The 20,872-nt window shown below is 40.9% G+C and overlaps 1 protein-coding gene across 2 annotated transcripts in view; it reads left to right on the top strand.

The window, feature by feature from the left end:
* Positions 1 to 5,364, top strand: part of LOC107766367 (regulator of nonsense transcripts UPF2) — a 30,456-nt gene extending 25,092 nt beyond the window's left edge. For both annotated transcript variants that reach the window (XM_016585139.2, XM_016585140.2), the window contains exons 17-18: positions 3,620 to 4,081; positions 4,374 to 5,364. In XM_016585139.2, coding sequence (XP_016440625.2) covers positions 3,620 to 4,081; positions 4,374 to 4,868 — 957 coding nt within the window. In that variant the 3' untranslated portion in view covers positions 4,869 to 5,364. The remainder of the gene's footprint in view (positions 1 to 3,619; positions 4,082 to 4,373) is intronic.
* The last annotated feature ends 15,508 nt before the right edge of the window (positions 5,365 to 20,872 follow it).

Consider the following 20,872-nt stretch of genomic DNA (forward strand, 5'->3'; position numbering starts at 1 on the left):
TGAAGCGCTACTTGTTTCCTTCTGCGTTGACCTGAAGGTAGCACTTACAGTTTTAGAAACAGTATGCAGGAAAGAAAAGCGGAATACTCTTTCTTGAGCCTCATTATACTTTACATACCACATCAACTATTATCACAAGCTCCTACCAGTGCTGCTCATCGAACAGCTGGACAGCGATGCTGTCACTACCATTTGGCTCCTTCCCCATTTCCCATTTAACAAAGCCGCCGTGCAAGCTTCGGCAAACACTTCCCAAAGCTTGCCTGTGTGCGAATTACGGATCAATTAGTGTAATTTTTGGTGTAACCTAATCTAATTTTAATCTTCTTCTATGACGAGGGATATAGGTAATCTTCTAGTTACCTAGCTATGACAGAAAGCTGCTTCCAATCGTCTTGCACATTCATCAATGTAGCAAGCGAATAAACTGCATAAGTGAGACACAATTAGTTGCACACTTGCACTCATCTCAGAACTTAGGCAACATAAAATAATTTAAATCACATAGTTGGGTCAGTTCCCAACATGTGTAAATCACCTTATACTTCATAAGCATTATGCAAATGCATGCATTCGTAATGTCAGGAGTCACAATGACCTGAATACACAAGTTAAGTTATTGTCAATCATACCCAGGCAGGCAACACGAGCAGATGAGGAATCCAATCCCGACGCATCAGGAATATTATCCCAGTCCTTTTTCTTGATCCCAGTCCTTTTTCTTGATCTTGGTACCCTCATCATCATCAATATCAGTTGCACACGCATGAATTTTCCCTAAACATTCTTTGTATATGCTTCCTTCAAAGGGGTTTAGTTCCTGCACAATGGGCGAACACAAATATAGAATTAGGAGATAAGGATGATGTAGAAGGAGAAGGAGAAGGAATGGAATTAATGGTAGTAGAAGGGGAAGCTGAAGCTGTGAAAGTATCAAGAAAATCAGTAGTAATAGGAAAATATGAAATGGAAGAGGATGAAGTTTTATCATAAGGAAAATATGCTTATGAAATAGAATATGAAGTGATAAAACTTTATCCTCTTCCTTTACCATACATGGATATAAGGTTAAGCTTACTTCTACTGGTTCTTTCACCTTAAAAATCAGATTACTTACATGATATCTTATTTGTCCCATCTTTTCAATATAATCTTCTATCTTTACACAACTTGATTCTTCAATTAAACTATACTGCCTATTTCACAAATACTTTATGTTTTCTACCGGGCCCTTCTCTGAGAAAGCCATCGGAAATTAGTAAGGCTTCACAAGGGCTCTACATTCTGGATATTCCCCCCACAGAGTGCTCCTGTAATCTCATTCCATCTACTATAAACACCAAACCTATAAATAATTTACATTCATCTTGCTAATTAATCCGTAATTCGCACACAGGCAAGCTCTGGGAAGTGCTTGCCGAAGCTTGCACGGCGGCTTTGTTAAATGGAAAGTGGGGAAGGAACCAGATGGTAGTGACAGCATTGCTGTCCAACTGTTCTATGAGTAACACTTGTGACAATAGTTGTTGTGGTTTGTAAAGTATTATGAGGCTCAAGAAAGAGTATTCCGCTTTTCTTTCATTCATACTATCTCTAAAACTGTAAGTGCTACCTTCAGGTCAACTCACCGCAGAAGGAAACAAGTAGCGCTTCAGAAATGATCAGAACTGTCGAAACCAGCAAACTTATACATTACAGAGCAACAATACTCCTTTTACTCTTTGGATTTTGTAGTTCTAACAATTTTTTTTTAAGGTACTGTATCATTTGTATTGAAGTTGTACCAGGTAGGGCTGGGCATATATCGGGTATAACCGATAGCCCGAACAGATAAAATACTATTAGGTTATCGATATCGGGTTATTGGGTAAATAGTTCGATAACGGTTTAATGTTATTTGACTATTGGGTTATCGGTTCGGGTCTCGGTTTGCCCAATTTTATTAACCGATAACCCAATAAGCTTTAACAAAATTATAATTTTACCCACTAAGTATAAAGTCACCTTATGGTTTCATTCTCTCGGCAGTTATTCTTCATCTTCATACCTTAATCTTTAGAGTAAGTTTTAAACTTTTCTTCTGAATTTTCCATCTTAATTCTTCGATTAAGATTTTTGGTTTTATACTTTAAAGAATTAATTGTTAGATTTTTAGTTTTTCTATTTTGTTTATTTGTTGCACTGATTCTTTAGTATTTACAAGATTAGGATTTTATTATTTTTTTATTAATTATTTTTTGATAATGGTAACAAATTTTATAAAAGAGAAATATTTACAAGAGATTGTGTGAGCCACATTCAGACCCCAAAAGATCTGAGACTGCGTAGCCTATTCTGTTCGATTACATTTCTTCTAGCAAATCTAGTAAAGAATGTACACCCTCCCTATAGCTCTCTTTGCACCAAAAATGAAATAACAAAAAACAATTTAGCTTAATTTTCTGGTAAGAGCTAGGCCTATCTTCAAAAACTCTGGCATTCCTTTCCTTCCATATGACCCACCAGATGCAAGCAGGAACTACTTTCCACCATTTCTTCTGTTTAATATTTGCACCTCCATTGCTCCCGCTACTTAGAAGAGATGCAGTGTTATTGGGCATTGTCCATGAGATTCCAGCCAAATTAAAATAGAAATGTCAAAGTTGAGTAGTGACTAGACAGTGTATAAAGAGATGGGAAACTGACTCCCCATCTTTGCCACAAAGACCACACCTAGCTTGTAGCTGAATTCCTCTCCTAATAAGATTATCCTGAGTTAGAACAGCTTCCCTTGCTACTAACCATGTGAAGCATAAGACTTTTGTGGGTGCCCTGACCCTCCAAATTTGTTTCCATGGCCATCCTTGAGCAGGATTAGAAGTAATGTTGATGAAATGATAAGCAAACTTCACTGAAAAGGCTCCTGATTTGTGACCCTTCCACATTAAAACATCCTCTTCTATTTTCCTGTTAATTATGCCCGCCCGCAATGAGATAGTAAGATTAGATCGTTGAATGTCTTATTCCTTACTCCTACTAACTTATAACTTTGAAAATTGAGATCATTCATTGATATTTTCAAATGCAAAAAAAGTTTTCTTTTCTAAAGTTGAAATTTAATCCATCTTTTCTTATGAGCAAAAATTCAGTTCCTTTCTCTTAACAATATGATCACGATCTCTATTATAAAAATATGAATTTTTTGGATATTTTTTTTTCTTATCGGGTAAACCGATAACCGAACCGATAAGGATCGATAACCGACAAACCGATAACCGATATCTATCGGTTTAGCATATTTATAAACCGATAACCGATATTCCGAACCGATAACATTCACAACCGAACCGACCGATGCCCACCCCTAGTACCGGACCATGTTCTTCAGATGGAACAAGCTATACAAAATAGCTTCAAAGATGCTTGCATTATTGGCTTAAGCTTTATGGTTTCTTCCTACAAATTCCTTGTTAGTTGTTACTGTAGACCAATGTGGTTCTTTCACTGTAGACATTGCAGTGATTTTGTTAGTTGTCTTTGCTTAAATTTCTGATGGCCATTCTGTGGGTTCTGTTCCACAACAATTGACTATTCTTATTCATTGCCATCTTTCTGGAATTGAGGTCACAATTTTTTCCAGGACTTATTTGCCGAATTACGTCCTAACATGACGAGATATGCATCAATTGAAGAAGTCAATGCTGCTTTAGTTGACCTTGAGGAGCATGAGCGCATAGTTAATGTGGAAAAAGCCAACACTGAGAAGCACTCTGACAGCGAGAAAATTCCCAGCAGGACAACCTCTGGAATGTCTGTAAATGGGAAAAGCCTTGCGAATGGCATTGAAGAAAATGGATTGCATGAAGAGATCATGGAGACTGAAAGTGATTCCGAGAATGGCACCATTGAGCATGCGGGTCACGATGATGATGAAGAGACAGATGATGGGAATCGGGATGAGAGGGGTGACACTGAGGATGAATCTGATGATGGTGATGGACGTGGTTCTGATGAGGATGAAGTACATGTCAGGTCAAAGGTTGTGGGGGCTGATCCTCTGGAGGAGGCAGAATTTGAGAGAGAGCTTCGGGCTCTGATGCAGGCAAGTATAGGACTCTGGTCTGCTTATTGTTGTCTCTTACTTTTTGCTTTATGACTGAACTTTTCAATTTATTGTAACGCCAAGAAAAGCAAGTAGATATATGGCAGCTGAAGTACCTCCCACCTTCCATAGAAATTACGAGGCGGAGAATCTTTCTGATAAAATATCAAAGAATTAAATGCTGATTGAAGAGATAATATGCTTAGGAGATTCAATTGGAATATTAGTAACTCCTTTCTTTATAAGTTACACATGAGCATTTGTTAACGGTTATTGTTACATGAGTTTGCAGGAAAGTTTGGATTCAAGAAAATTGGAATTACGGGGAAGGCCTACACTAAACATGATGATACCAATGAATGTCTTTGAGGGGCCATCCAAGGACCATCGCGGGGTTGAAGGAGAGAGTGGTGATGAAACGTTGGATGAAGGGGCTGGAGGAAGTAAGGAGGTTCCAGTGAAGGTTCTTGTGAAGCGAGGTAGTAAGCAGCAGACAAAGAAAATGCTCATTCCTCGTGATTGCTCACTCATTCAGAGCACAAAACAGAAAGAAGCAGCTGAGCTTGAAGAAAAGCAAGACATCAAGAGGCTGGTTCTGGAGTACAATGATAGAGAGGAAGAAGAGCTTAATGGGTTAGGGAATCAGCCACCAAGCTGGACACAAAACAGTGGGAGCAGAGTTGCTCATAGGGGCAACGCATGGGATGCACCTGGCAGGGGCAGTGGGTCACGTCATCGCTATCTGTATCATTCAGGTGGCGGGCTTTATTATGGCAGAAGAAGATGAATTCAAGCTCATGTTACAGTATGGCAATGGCTAGCTCTATCAAGTTGGTACATATTTGTTATTGGAAGTGGAAAAGTGGCTCCAGTTTATTGCATATGCCACCTGAACTTCCAGTTGAGGGTGGTGGTTTATCTTTGACTGGCATTAGCATGTCCAGGAAATTGCCTCCTGTGAACTGCAGTACCTATAAAGAGATCTATGTATGGGGATGGTACGTATATGAGTTGGTGCTACATCTTCCGCTGTGTCAAGGTTCTAACTTAGCAAATGACTTGCTATACGTGTATATACTGTTGAGTAATTAAGAATTATCCTATCTTATGTAATGGCAGAAGGAAAGAATGTTTCCTGCGTAGTTTCACCGACTCTTGTTCTGAAGCAGATGATGTCTGACTCTGCCCTTACAGTTGTTGCTGATTAGGCATTTGAAATGTTGCCTTAATTTTGGAGTTTGGCTGGGCTCTATTTATTGATTAATGGCAAGTTCATCTCTGAATACTTGTGTCTAGGGGAATAACATTTTACTTTCCCCCATTTTTTGGATTTTCAAGAAAGGGAATGAGTTACACTTCTTCATAGCTGGCTGGCTTGTGAAAGATATCTGGTTCAATGCTTTAGTAATTTGACCTAAGTTATTTCGATTTCAAAGAATCTGTTCCTTTAGTAGGGGGTTAGGGTAGGTGACGCGTCACCCGGCAAAGAATTTAAATCGCCATGTTCCATCCTGCATATCAACTTTTTGTGTTATAAACCCGCCCCATCCCGCATGGACCCACCTTAACCTTGTCCAGCTTGAGTTACTATATTTCATCTTTTTTTCTTTCCACTGTAAGTATTTTTTTTTTAGCTAAAGCAGACAGTTTGATCAGAGTTTAGCTAAAGCAGATAGTCTGATCAGATCAAGCACTCGTATATTTGGTGCATTACTAGTTTGGAGTTTAATGTTTTTATTTAGGGCTCGTTTGGCCATAATTTTTTCTTTTTTTACTTTTTTCAATTTTTTTTTACTTTTTTTCGAAATAGTCATGAAAATTTCAAATTTCACTTGAAGATGAATTTCGAAATTTTCAGAAATTTAAAAAATTCTAAAAAGTTATTTTTCAAAATTTTCACTTCAAATCACTCACAAAAATTTAAAAACAGTACCAACTTGTATTCATGTCCAAACATAACTCTAAATTTCAAATACTATTTTCACTTAAAAATTTTTCTTCACTTTTTTCGAAATTTTACAATTCTTTTGTCCAAAACCACTGTATTATGATGTTTTGAAGGTTTATCAACTCAAGACTCCAAAGCATTCCCTCAAAGCTAGATGTCTTTTCATAGATTAGTAAATTCTAGTGAGAGAAGGATCACACCTCTCTGTACTCTCTAACCAAACATCATCCCAAATGGCCACATCCCCATTCCTGGCAGAGGACCCAACCTCCAAAATTCCACCAGACCCCCTACTGAAGTCATTCAAATTGAGATGGATCAGAAAAATTCTTTCAAAGAGATCCTACTTGAAAGGAGCCTAATTTCCTCCACATCATATGAGCTAAACCACTCTCCTCCCCTGTTCGAATTAAACATGGGGAATATCCCCATCCTCTTGACAAAGGAAGACAAAAACAGGTTGTATCTCCCCTGGAAACACTCTTTAATAGTGAAACTATTTGGGAAAACAATACCACACCAGTTGCTGCGAGCAAAGCTTGCACAACTATGAAAGCCCACTGAACCCCTAACACTCATCGATCTGGGGTGAGATTTTTTCATTGTCAAATTCAACCTTGAAGAAAGCATGGATAAGGTTTTGACAGAGGGACCATGGTTTGTGACGGGACATTTCCTGTCTATACGACGGTGGGAACCTAACTTTGTTCCGGCGGAATCCAAATTAGCTATTACGGCAATCTGGATCAGACTCCCACAACTATCAACGGAATTTTATGATAGAGCAATCCTAGAACAAGTAGGCAATAGAATTGGCAAACTTCTGAAAATAGATACATGTACCTCCTCCACGCTAAGAGGGGAGGTATGCTAGAATCTGTGTCCATGTTTCCCTCGACATTCCTGTTACCACCTCTGTTACCATCGGCACCCATAACCAACCCATCCTATATGAGGGGGAAGGGATACTTTGTAAGGGATGTGGGAGAATTAGCCATACCCTACGAAACTGCTCGTTCCTCCCCAAGCCTAAGGAACCCAATAGTCTGGTTGACCCAACAAATATCACCCCAAGCGACGGAACAGTCCTAGACGAGGAATCTCAATGGCGGACAGTTCCCTTCACGTGGAACAAAAAAGGATTACATAAGGGAAATCGCACACAACGACTAGTCGGAGCAACAACTGAGCAGACCCCAACACAAGTAAAATAGTACAGTGAAGACACATGTACGTTCCTTGACTTGTTAGCCACCACCACCAACGGGAGTAGCCCTAAGGCCCATAAACAACTGGATCCAGGTAGCCAGTTGGGCTCTCAGGGGCGGGCTAAGGGGAACCACCAAGAATTGAGGCCAACATGGGCCAATCCTAACAAGGCCCAACATCACACTCGGACTAAATCAAATCAAATGCCTCCCCACACGTCAAAATCACTGGGCTGAAACGACATCTGCCTAAGTCAGGCACAACTCCAAAAGATGCCATTTCAAGGAATATTTCCACCCCAAAAAATCCCAATTCAATTTACAAAAATGGGATTAAAGATTCCACCCCTCCTTTGGACTCTGGGCCCTCCAAATCGGGTACTCTTACACATAAAGAGAGTATCTCTTTTTTAGGAAAGAGATCACATGTCAGTACAACCCCATCCCAAAATGGCACACACACCCTCGAAAGGCCACAATAATGTTCCTACACCAGCACCACACCCAAACCACCCCAATCTCTTCTCCGATCATGCCTCTTCCAGTAAAGGTAATCAAGTGTCTGTTATAAATCCAATACCCAATCCTATCAATGAGGTGACACTCCTTGTCAATCCCTTAAGATTGATTGCAGAAGGCAAATCGCCTCACACGAAACCAAAGAAGGAGAGATGACTTATAACCAAGCATCCCCTCCCTCTGTCACTAATCATTGCCAAACCAACAATCTCCTCCAAGTTGATCTTCCCAATGGAGAACAACGCTCCCTCTTCCCAAGCCTAAACCACAACTCCACTAACCATCTCCTTCACCCCACTTCCATCGGAGCTCATTCCGGAGTCGTGGTTTTAGATGGCCCTTTAGGAACAGTCCCAAAATCTCCAAATGATGGTAGAGTCTGTTCCGATAGAAATAACCATCCAAAACCGTCGATACTTAGCCCGTTTGGCGACCCAACTACTCCACTAGGGTCTGGTATACTTTGAACACCAACTATGGATGTCCACACTACTCCAAGCCCAGTACATGCGGAACCAACAACCCCTGTCAATGGAGGAAATCAACACCCTCATGGGTTAACTTTGCCCCATGCCTTTTTCCCCCTCATGAATTTAGAAGATCCAGTCTCATCGCCCTCCTTCCAACTTTGGCTACCAATAGTCCAAGTTCCCCAACCAACACCACAACCACTATCACCCATCAAACTCCTGAGCAGAGGGACTACCATGGCACTGGATTATCTTAGGGAGTCCAACATGGACCTGGAGAATATGCTAGAAAAGCTAGGGATACCAAAGACAAAGGCATTCCTAATGCAGGAACCCTTGGAGATAAAATTCAAAGAGCAGTCAGGCGAAATGCTTATTGCTCTGTGCCTAAAAAAACTCATAAGCTGCATACTCGATTTTCGAGTGCCCTCATTTCCAAGCTCAAAAAACTTAGCATTGACACTGGTCCCTCTAGTGGGCGTGTTAAAGCCAACCCCTGCGACCAAGGGGAAGGGAACCAAAAGGAAAGCTCCATTCCAAAATCCCCTATTAATGAATTTCATAATATGGAATGTTAGAGGGAAAAATAGTGCTAGTTCCGTAGACACTGTGCCTCTATGGTGAAGCTCCATAACCCTGCCATGCTAGTCTTGCTGGAGACTAGAAATGACAGACCATAAACACGTGACTTCTGAGCTCAAATTCGATGCTCAATTCTAGTCCCCTGTTGTGGGCCAGTCTGGGGGGATTGTGCTTATGTGGAAAGATGAGCTGGTTAAGCTCGAGGAAGTTGCCACCACTCCACAAGGGGTGCATGTCATGGTTAAGGTACTACCCTCCTCCTCTAAATGGATTTTTTCTACTATTTATGCTAGTAATTGTGTTAACAATAAGAATAGACTTTGGAATATGTTAGAGGACCTAATATCTGTATACATGGGTAGTTGGCTTACTGGGGGGGGGGGAGGGGGACCTCAATGAACTCCTAAAAGCCAAGGATAAGTTAGGGGGAAATAGCTTGAACACTAATAGAAGCAACAAGTTCTAGAAATGCTTGAACAATTGTAAATTAGTTGATCTAGGATTCAAAGGTTCTACACATAGACTAATAAAAGATACACTAACAGACAGGACCTGATCTTACAACAACTTGATAGATGTTTTGCTACTGATGAATGTATAGAATAATTTTTCTAATTCCACTATTACTCACCTTCCTAGAACTCACTCTGACCATTGTCCTCTTCTCTTAAGCTTAATCAATCAGAATCAACACAAGGCCAACAAGACCTTTTAGTTTGAGTCTATGTGGTGCAATCATCCAGACTTCCTCCTAATAGTTCAAGATAGTTTTACAACTAGTACTGACATCCTGAGAGCTACTACTTGTTTTACAAATAGGGTGTCTGATTGGAATAAACATGTATTTAGCAAGATTTTCCATAGGAAAAGGCAGATTTTGGCCAGGCTAGCTGGCATCCAGAAGTCTAATGTCTATCCCTTTAGTAACTTCCTCCTGGAATTAGAAGCAAACCTCCAACAGGAATTCTCTGTCATCCTTAAGAGTGAAGAGGACTTCTGGAAGCCTAAATCCAGAATTACTTGGTTGAGTGAGGGTGATGCCAACAAAACATTCTTTCACATATCCACCGTCAACAGAAGAAGGAGGAATAGGATCCTGTCATTAAAGGATGAGGTTGGGAACACAATCCAGGACCCCCAACACATTAAGGACACAATCATAAACTACTTCATTAAAATATATGCCACTGATCACCATTGCTCCAAATTGCACTATAACCACATAATTGATAGAGCTAATGTCCTGTCTAGTGGGGAGCAAGACACTATAGACCCTCCTTAGACTGTCTGAGATTAGATGTGCCATGTTTTCCTTCAAGGATATGAAGGCACCTGGGCCTGATGAACTTCAACCTCTTTTCTACCAACAGTACTGGCACATACTTTCTGCTAAAGTCATCCAATACTGTCAAAATGTCTTTTCCACTTGTACAATTCCCCTTGAAATGAACAAAACTAACCTTTGCCTCATTCCAAAGTGCCCCAATGCCACCATGCCGAGAAATTTCATACCAATAGGTTTGTACAACACCATGTACAAACTGGTCACCAAGATCATTGTCAATAGAATCAAGCCCATCCTACAACACATCATTGGACCAACTCAAGCTAGCTTCTTAGCTAATAGAAGAGCTGCTGACAATGCCATTGTGGTCCAAGAGTATATTAACCATTTCCAAGAAATGAAAGAAAAAAATACCAATATGATCCTAAACGTATACTTAGAAAAGGCCTTTGACAGGTTGGAGTGGTATTTCATTAGAGAATCCCTCCTTTTTGTCAACTTTCCCACCAAAATAATCACTGTAATCATGTCATGCCTATCTACAAGCTCCATCTCCATTCTTGTCAATGGTACTCAGACAAGCTACTTCCATCCTAGTAGAGGCATTATACAGGGGGATTGTAACAAAGATCGTCGCTTTCTTCTACGCACTAAAGAAGAATGCAGGATTTATCATGATGCTGTTGCTAACAAGGATTGGAAATGCTCTGATATGCCTCACAAAAGGTAATATTATATTCTCGATTCCTTCGATGTTTGCCAGAGCCAGTAAAAAAATTGTGAGACCATCTTAACCATCCTGAATGATTTCAATATTACCTCTGGGTAGAAAGTTAACTTCCAGAAGTCTAAGGTGATCTTCTCTTCCAACTGTAATAAAGAGTGGGCCAAAACATGCAACACCATCTTAGGTATCAAGAGTGCCAAAGTCTTTGGTAAATACCTAGGGTTCTTCATCTTCCATAAAAGGCCTACCAATAGTGACTTCCAATTCATCCTTGATAACCTCAATAATAGGATGGTAGGTTGGAAAACCAAGGTTCTTAACATGGCTAGGCGCACCACACTTGCCAAATCATGCCTAAGTAGTATCCCCAACCATGTGATGCAATGCATCCAATTGCCTTCCCATGTTACCAACCAAATTGACAGAATCAAGAGGAACTTTATCCGGGGAATAACCCTGAAAAGAGAAAGCTCCATATGGTTAATTGGGCCACTGTCACCAAGCCAAAGAACGGGGGGGGGGGTTCTTCAACAGGCCCAGCTAAAAAACAGGACTTGCCATGCCCTCCTAGCTTGGAGACTCTATAATAACACAAACTCCATCTGGGCTAGAGTGCTCATGGGAAAACATTCTAGTGGAACATGAAACAGGGCTAAGGAAAAAACAAGAACATGGCAGTGTGTCCAGGAGGGCTGGAAGATATGCAGAAAAGCCTCTAGGTGGGTGATTCACAAGGGGGATAGGGTTAAATTCCTTATTGACACATGAATACCTAACATGCAACCACTAGATACCATTCTTAGAGGGCCATGGAAACAGAATGACATGAACACTAAGATAAATTCCATGTACTCCAATGGGATTTGGGATTTCACCACCATCCACTACCCAATCCCTCATGATATCAACATCATAATCCAAAACACCTTCATCCCCATTTCTACCATAGCTGAGGACAAGCTCATCTAGAACCTTAGATTCAATAAGGGGGGGAGGGGGGGGGGGTTCTTCAACAGGCCAAGCTAAAAAATAGGACTTGCCATGCCGGCCTAGCTTGGAGATTCTATAATAACACAAACTCCATCTGGGCTAGGGTGCTCATGGGAAAGCATTGTAGTGGAACATGAAACAGGGCTAAGGCAAAAACAAGAACCTGGCAGTGTGTCCAGGAGGGCTGGAAGATATGCAGAAAAGCCTCTAGGTGGGTGATTCACAAGGGGGATAAGGTTAAATTCCTTAGTGACACATGGATACCTAACATGCAACCACTAGATACCATTCTTAGAGGGCCATGGGAACAGAATGACATGAACACCAAGATAAATGCCATGTACTCCAATGAGGTTTGGGATTTCACCACCATCCACTACCCAATCCCTCATGATATCAATATCATAATCCAAAACACCTTCATCCCCAATTCTACCATAGCTGAGGACAAGCTCATCTAGAACCTTAGCTTCAATGGGGGGGGGGGGGGTTCTTCAACAGGCCCAGCTAAAAAATAGGACTTGCCATGCCGGCCTAGCTTGGAGACTCTATAATAACACAAACTCCATCTGAGCTAGGGTGCTCATGGGAAAGCATTGTAGTGGAACATGAAACAGGGCTAAGGCAAAAACAAGAATCTGGCAGTGTGTCCAGGAGGGCTGGAAGATATGCAGAAAAGCCTCTAGGTGGGTGATTCACAAGGAGATAAGGTTAAATTCCTTAGTGACACATGGATACCTAACATGCAACCACTATATACCATTATTAGAGGGCCATGGGAACAGAATGACATGAACACCAAGATAAATGCCATGTACTCCAATGGGGTTTGGGATTTCACCACCATCCACTAACCAATCCCTCATGATATCAACATTATAATTCAAAATACCTTCATCCCCAATTCTACCATAGCTGAGGACATGCTCATCTAGAACCTTAGCTTCAATGGGTTGTTTAGTGCTAAATCTACCTACTCTTTCATAGATGAACACATGTACCATGACACTACCCAAGAGGATCACTTTAGTTGGATCTGGAAACTAAAGACCCCTAATAAGATTAAGTCCTTTATTTGGCTCGTGCAACAGAGCAGACTGCCTACAGAGAACCACCTATACCACATATGCCTAAGAATCAATCCTAACTGCTATTACTGTGATACTGGAGTGGAACACATAAATCATATCTTCTGTGAATGCACAAATGCAAAAGGGTTTTGACAGCAATTGCTGCATCTGTGCAACCATAGGCCAAAACATAAAGTACCACCCTTTTCAATGGCTAACTGGGAAGACACATGGCATAAGCTTCAAAATGTTGATTTCAATGCTTGTATCAGTTGGAAATAACTACTTCCTTTTTGCCTATGGTTCATTTGGTTAACCAGAAATTCTAATGTTTTTGATAAGAAGAAGAATCACATTAATGTCAATCAAACCATTGCTAAAGTAGTTAAATATCACCATGTAGCTACCACAAATATACCTGCCACAAATACTAGGATCTTATACCTAAAGTGGCTACCACCAGACATGGTTTTTTATAAGTTGAACACTGATGGGGCTGCATGCACAAATACATGATACAGGGGTATTGGGGAGGGGGAGGGGGTATTCAGAAATAATAGAGGTGATTGGGTTTTAGGCTTCATGAGGGACCTCCCAAACACTGATAGTCTAAGGGTAGAATTCCAAGCCCTATGGATGGGCCTTAAAGTAGCCCTCGATCAAGGTTTAACACCTCTTGTGATAGACACTGAAACATGGTAATCTTTGTATGCAGGTATCTGATGGAGCAACTGGAGAATCCAGTAATAGGCCATAGCTACAGGGAGCAAAACCAAGTGGCGGACCTCCTCACAAAGGAAGGAGCTAAGAAGGAAGTTTTTGATAGGACCCAATTTTTGGCAGTTCCTTCGGTGTTTGCAAACAATGCGGTGTGGGCAGACATCTTAGGAACTGTATTTGAAAGGAAAACTAATGTTTGTAATATTAACCAATGCTAGACATTGATTACAATCCCCAAGGGAGTCCTTCCCTGCCTTATAATGGTGTAATTTTGTGAATATTTATATATATATATATACACACACATATATAAGTGTCCATTTAACCAAAAAAAAAGGCTAGATGTCTTTTCTATCTATATAGCTGGCATAACCTCGCCCTTAAAGGTTCCCCTGCACAACCTTTTGAACTTTGTTAGCTCCTGGTACTAGTATAGTCTTTTTTGTTATAACTTAATAAGTTATGCTACCAATATTCAAATTTTTAGTTGATATATTGCCGACTTAGCACAGTTTTTCACACCTAAGAACAAGTTTTCCTTTTCACCGTAACTAGTATACATACTCGCGCGGTGCGCGGATTATTTCAATATAAAAAAGAGCAGATAGAATTAATAAAAATATGTGTATATTGCATACTAAATTTAGCGGTCACATTTAAAAAAATTAAAACCAAAAATAAATAAATAAATAAATTTTATTGAGTTGTCTCTATAATTTAATTCCTTGAGAAGATGAACAATTAACCTCAAAAAGTTAAATTTCTTCATCCAGTGAAAAATCAGCCAACTCATTTAGCTTTGCCAGTATCTCCAGCGGCTTGCCACTTCTTCATTGTTCTATATTTATTTTTGTTGATTTTATCTATTATGATTTTAGGTATGTTATATAATTCATTGTATGAATTTTCTCATTATAATTCAAAAGATACTATCTCATCTCAAATTCAAATAAATCTTTTCTCTATTTTTATAAAAAAAAAGTTAGTTTTTTTTGTGAGTAAACTTATTTAGAAAATTTACTTTAAATTTTCAGAATAAGTAATTTTCAATATATACAAATTACTACTTCCTTAAAAAATTAAATATAAAAATGTACAATATAGATTTTTCATACTCCTAAAAAATTATTTATTCACTTTGATTTTATTGTTAAAAGTCATGAGGAAACACACTTATCCATTATTAAAAATAACTATTAAAAAAGAAAATGGAACATTAGATTATTAGCCATACTTAGATTCTAAGACATATGTATTAGCACTATTTGAGAAAGGCAACCGCTAGCGCCTACTTAAGATTGCTTGATGAGACTTAAGATTTCTCGATGAGACCTCTGTAATCAAGAGATTTGAAATTAAACAACTACTTAATTAGTGGAAGGCAATATCTTAATTAGCTGCAACATAAATTAGAAAACTACTTATTAGCAATACCATCCAATAGGTGAAATACAATATAATTGCACAAGGTAGATAGGTGTACAATCACACATTATCAACCTTTTGGTGTTGTCTATAGCTTATATTCTATATGATGGATAAAACCAAATTCTCAGAAAAATATTACATTCTTTTATGGAAGTTTCACATATTTATCAGACAATAATTCATAACTAAAAGTTAGGGATGCTCTCTTCTTGATGCAAACTTTAGTTGACTTCACAATAATTGTTAGCATTAATGACAATCATTCAATGGTACATGTTTTTCTCAATTTATTGCAGAAACCTACATTACAGAAGAGAAAGCTGAGTATTTTTGAAGGATGCATTGTCAAGTTAAAGGCAACATATAGAGGATTGAAGTAGTGAAGTACTGATCCTTCAATGTTAACATCATAGAAACTTTTATGATTCTTCTGAATATCTTCTTCTGCTGAGCTATCTTTGTGGCTTTCTTTGTGCTATTTTTCAAGAATTAAAAGCTGCTGAAGGATCAAACTCTTGCACCACATTTTCAGGTAAGAGAATATTTGCCAATGAATACTAAACAATATGAGAGTATTTATGAAGGATACATTGTCAAGTTAAATGCAACATATAGAGGATTGAAGTAGTGAAGTACTGATCCTTTAACGTTAACATCACAGAAACTTTTAAGATTCTTCTAAATATCTTCTTCTGCTGAGCTATCCTTGTGGCTTTCTTTGTGCTATTTTTTCAAGAATTTAAAGCTGCTGAAGGATCAAACCCTTGCACAATATTTTAAGGTAAGAGAATATTTACCAATGAATTATCACGACCCAAAACCTAACCCGTCGTGATGGCGCCTATCGTGATACTAGGCAAGCCGACCCTTCCAAAATACTTTCAAAATTTAACAGAAATGAATTAAGACATTTAAAATAACCGAAGTTTTTTCATAAATACGGGGGTAAAACCCAAATAAAATATAAGTGCGGAAACATAGCCCGACATCGGAGTGTCACTAAGTCATGAGCATCTAACAACCAATCTAGAAAACGGAGTCCACTATAGTCTGTGCCAAATGCCAATACAAGAGAGAAAAGATAATAAAAAAGGAGAAACAAGGACTGCGGACGCCGACATCTACCTCGTAAGTCTCCGATAATCAGCCCGCGCACGAACTCAATGACCGCCAGAACCGTACACACCTGGATTTGCACATGAAGTGCAGGGTGTAGCATGAGTACAACCAACTCAGTAAGTAACAGAATTAAATAAGGAACTGAGAAGCAGTGACGAACTATAATAATACAGATCATTTCAAAAGTTTTCAGTAAAGAGCGAACATGCTTTCAAATCTGGTGGTATAAGTCAAATCAATTCGAGTTCAAGTAAAACATATATGAATCTTCTAGAAATTTCACATCAACAACAGATAACAACTACGTGCAATAATAAATAAAAGCAAGTACAACATCTCAAGGCAACATTCATTCAACTCATATCATCAGCTTATACTCTCGACTCTCAGCCCTCAATACACACTCTCAATAGGTACCTGTGCTCACTAGGGGTGTACAGACTCCGGAGGGGCTCCTTCAGCCCAAGCGCTATATTTCTGCGACGCGCAGCCCGATCCAATATTGTTGCGACATACAACCCTATCCAATATTAACCAGATCCAATATTGTTGCGGCATGCAATCCGATCCAATATCATTGCGGCGTGCAACCCGATCCAAATATTATTGTGGCGTGCAACCCGATCCATATACCTCACAGCTCGCAGCTCGACACTCAGGCCCTATCTCAGTCACTAACCTATCTAGCCCCTCGAGCTCACAGAATACCATAATAATTAGCCCAAACAGAGAATACAACAAGTATCAACAAGAAATGAGAGGAAATGAAGATATAACACACAAGTAAGACTGTGACTGAGTACAAGATAACAATTAGCAGTCCATTCAATAAGTATTCGAATGCTGCGGGTCCCAACAGTGATATCATATGGCCTAAGCATGGTTTCTAATATGAAAGGTAGTGAATTGCTCAAAGACAAGGAAAAATAAGTAATAACAATGGCTATTCGACTTTACAGTCTCACGGGACGGACCAAGTCATAATCCCTCACGGTGCACGCTCACACGCCCGTCACCTAGCATGTGCGTCACCTCCAAATATTCACATCATACAAATTCTCGGGGTTTCATACCCTCAAAACCAGATTTAAGACTGTTACTTACCTCAACCGCGCAGAAATCCTACTCTGAAATGCCCTTACCTCTCGAATCGGCCTCCAAATGCCCCAAATCTAGCCACAAACAGTACGAGATAATCAATATTGGCTAAAAGGATCAATTTTACAAGAAAACTACTAAAATATAGTCCAAAATCCAAAATCGGCTCAACCCGCCACCGGGCCCACGTCTCGAAACTCGACGAAAATCACAAAACCCGAAAGCCCATTCACTCACAAGTCTAACCATACCACATTTATCAAAATCCGACCTCAATTGCCCCTCCAAAACCCCAAAATTCACTCTCCAATTCCCAAGCCCTAATCTCCCAATCTCACCTCAAACACTCACCAACTAGGTGTAAAATCAATGGGGAAATACCATTATTGAAGATAAATAGGCACAAAGAACTTACCTCAGTGATTACTTCGAAATCTCTCTCAAAATCCCCAAAATCCGAGCTAAAAAATGATGAAAATGGTGAAAAATCTCGAAGTGTTCTATTTATAGGTTCTGCCCAGACTTCTCGCACCTGCGGCTTTATTTTCGCATCTGCGGAGCCGCATCTGCGGTCAAAGCCCCATTTTTGCGGAAAATCCCTAAACTCAGCCTCCGCTCCTGCGATCCAGTGACAGTATCTGCGGTCATCGTGGGTGCGGGAAGTACATCGCACCTGCGGTCCAAACTCGCACCTGCGCCCCTAAATCCACTTCTGCGACCATCGCAGGTGCGGGAATGCCATCGCACCTGCGTCCTCTGCCCAGGCCCTCCTTAGCTGCATCTGCGGTTCCTTCTTTGCTTCTGCGGGCTCGCACCTGCGGTTCCCACTCCGCAGGTGCGGTTACACCAGTAGCAGCAGCTTCACCTACAATTCCTCAACTCTGATCAAGCCGTTAACCACCCAAAATCACCCTGAGGCCTCCGGGACCTTGACCGATTCAAGCCTAAAGAACTTCTAAACTTTCAAATTCCACAAACGACGCCGAAACCTAACAAACCACGTCCGATTGACCTCAAATTTTACACACAAGTCAAAAATGACACCACGAACATATTCCAACTTCCAAAAATCCAATCCGATCCCGATATCAAAATTTTCACTACCGGCTAAAATCGCCAAAATTCCAACTTTCGCCATTTCAAGCCTAATTCTACTACGGACCTCCAAATCACATTCCGGACGCGCTCCTAAGTCCAAAATCACCTAACGGAGCTAACGGAACCATAAAAATTCAAATCCGAGGTCGTTTTCCCAGAAGTCGATGTTCGGTCGACTTTTCCAACTTAAGCTTCCAATTAAAAGACTAAGTGTCTCAATTCACTCCAAAACCACTCCGAATCCGAACCAACCAACCCGGTAAGACATAATACAGTTGTAAAGCACAAAAGAAGCAGAAATGGGGGAAATAGGGCTATAACTCTTGAAACGACCGGCCGGGTCGTTACATCCTTCCCTCTTAAACAAACGTTCGTCCTCGAACGTGTTTAGAAACATACCTGGAGTCTCAAATAGGTGTGGATATCTGCTCCGCATCTCCCGCTCGGTCTCCCACGTGGCCTCCTTCACAGGCTGACCTCTCCACTGCACCTTCACTGAAGCTATATCCTTTGACCTCAACTTCCGAACATGCCGCTCCAAAATGGCCACCGGCTCCACATCATAAGTCATATCACCATCCAACTGAACTGTGTTGTAATCCAAAACATGGGACGGATCGCCGATGTACTTCCGGAGCATAGAAACATGAAATACTGGATGCACACTCAACAAGCTAGGTGGCAAGGCAAGCTTGTAAGCCACCTCTCCGATCCTATGAAGTACCTCAAAAGGCCTAATGAACCGAGGGCTCAACTTGCCCCTCTTCCCAAACTTCATAACACCCTTCATGGGTGATACCTTCAGCAGAACTTTCTCCCCGACCATGAAAGACACATCACGGACCTTCCTGTCAGCATAACTCTTCTGCCTAGACTGCGTCGTACGAAGCCGACCCTGAATCAATTTCACCTTGTCTAATGCATCCTGGACCAAGTCTATACCCAAGAGCCTAGCCTCTCCCGGTTCAAACCATCCCACCGGATATCTACACCGCCTCCCATATAAAGCCCCGTACGGAGCCATCTGAATGTTCGACTGATAACTGTTGTTATATGCAAACTCCACGAGTGGAAGAAACTGGTCCCATAAACCCCCAAAATCAATGACACAAGCGCGTAACATGTCCTCTTATATCTGGATAGTGCGCTCGGACTGTCCGTCCGTCTGAGGGTGAAAGGTTGTGCTCAACTCAACCTGAGTACCCAACTCTCACTGCACGACCCTCCAAAACTGCGATGTTAACTGCGTGCCTCTATTTGAAATGATGGAAACTGGGACACCATGAAGGAGAACAATCTCTCGGATGTAAATCTCAGCCAACCTCTCTGAAGAGTAAGTAGTACCAACTGGAATGAAGTGCGCGGACTTGGTCAGCTGATCCAATATCACCCAAACATCATCGAACTTCCTGGAAGTTCGTGGGAGCCCAAGTACGAAATCCATGGTGATCCGCTCCCACTTCCACTCTGGGATCTCTAACCTATGAAGCAATCCACCCGGTCTCTGATGCTCATACTTAACCTGCTGATAGTTGAAACACCGAGCCACAAACCCAACTATATCCTTCTTCATCCCCCTCCACCAATAGTGTTGTCTCAGATCCTGGTACATCTTCGCGGCACCCGGATGAATGGAATACCGCGAGCTGTGGGCCTCCTCAAGAATCAACTCCCGAAGCCCATCCACATTGGGCACACATATCCGGCTCTGCATCCTCAACACGCCATCATCACCAATAGTCACATCTCTAGCATCACCTCGCCGAACCCTGTCCTGGAGGATGAGAAGATGGGGGTCATCATATTAACACTCCCTGATACGATCATGAAAAGAAGACCTAGAAACCACACAAGCCAATACCCGACTCGACTACGAAATATCCAATATGACAAGCTGGCTAGCTAAGGCCTGAACATCCAATGCCAAAGGTCTCTTTGCTGCTGGAAGATACGCTAAACTCCCCAAACTCTCTGTCCGATGATTCAAGGCATCGACCACTACACTGGCCTTCCCGAGATGGTATAGAATGGTGATATCATAGTCCTTAAGAAGCTCCAACCACCTCCGCTGACACAAGTTAAGATCCTTCTGTTTGAACAGATGCTGCAAACTCCGATGATCAGTGTAAATCTCGTAATGAACCCCGTACAGATAGTGCCGCCAAATCTTCAAGGCGTGAACAATAGCTACTAACTCAAGATCATGGACATGATAGTTCTTCTCATAGGTCTTCAACTGGTATGAAGCATACGCAATCACTCTTTCCTCCTGCATCAGAACACATCCAATACCTATCCGTGAGACATCACAATACACTGTGTACGAACCATAAGCTGATGGCAGAACTAGAACTGGGGCCGTGGTCAAAGAAGTCTTGAGCTTCTGAAAGCTCTCCTCACACTCATCCGACCACCTGAATGGACTACCCTTTGGGTCAATTTGGTCAAGGGCGATGCAATAGATGAAAAACCCTCCACAAAATGACGATAATAGCCCGCCAAACCAAGAAAGCTCCTAATCTCCGTGGC

Source organism: Nicotiana tabacum, chromosome 13 (genome assembly GCF_000715075.1).
Source record: "Nicotiana tabacum cultivar K326 chromosome 13, ASM71507v2, whole genome shotgun sequence".
Classification (NCBI taxonomy): domain Eukaryota; kingdom Viridiplantae; phylum Streptophyta; class Magnoliopsida; order Solanales; family Solanaceae; genus Nicotiana; species Nicotiana tabacum.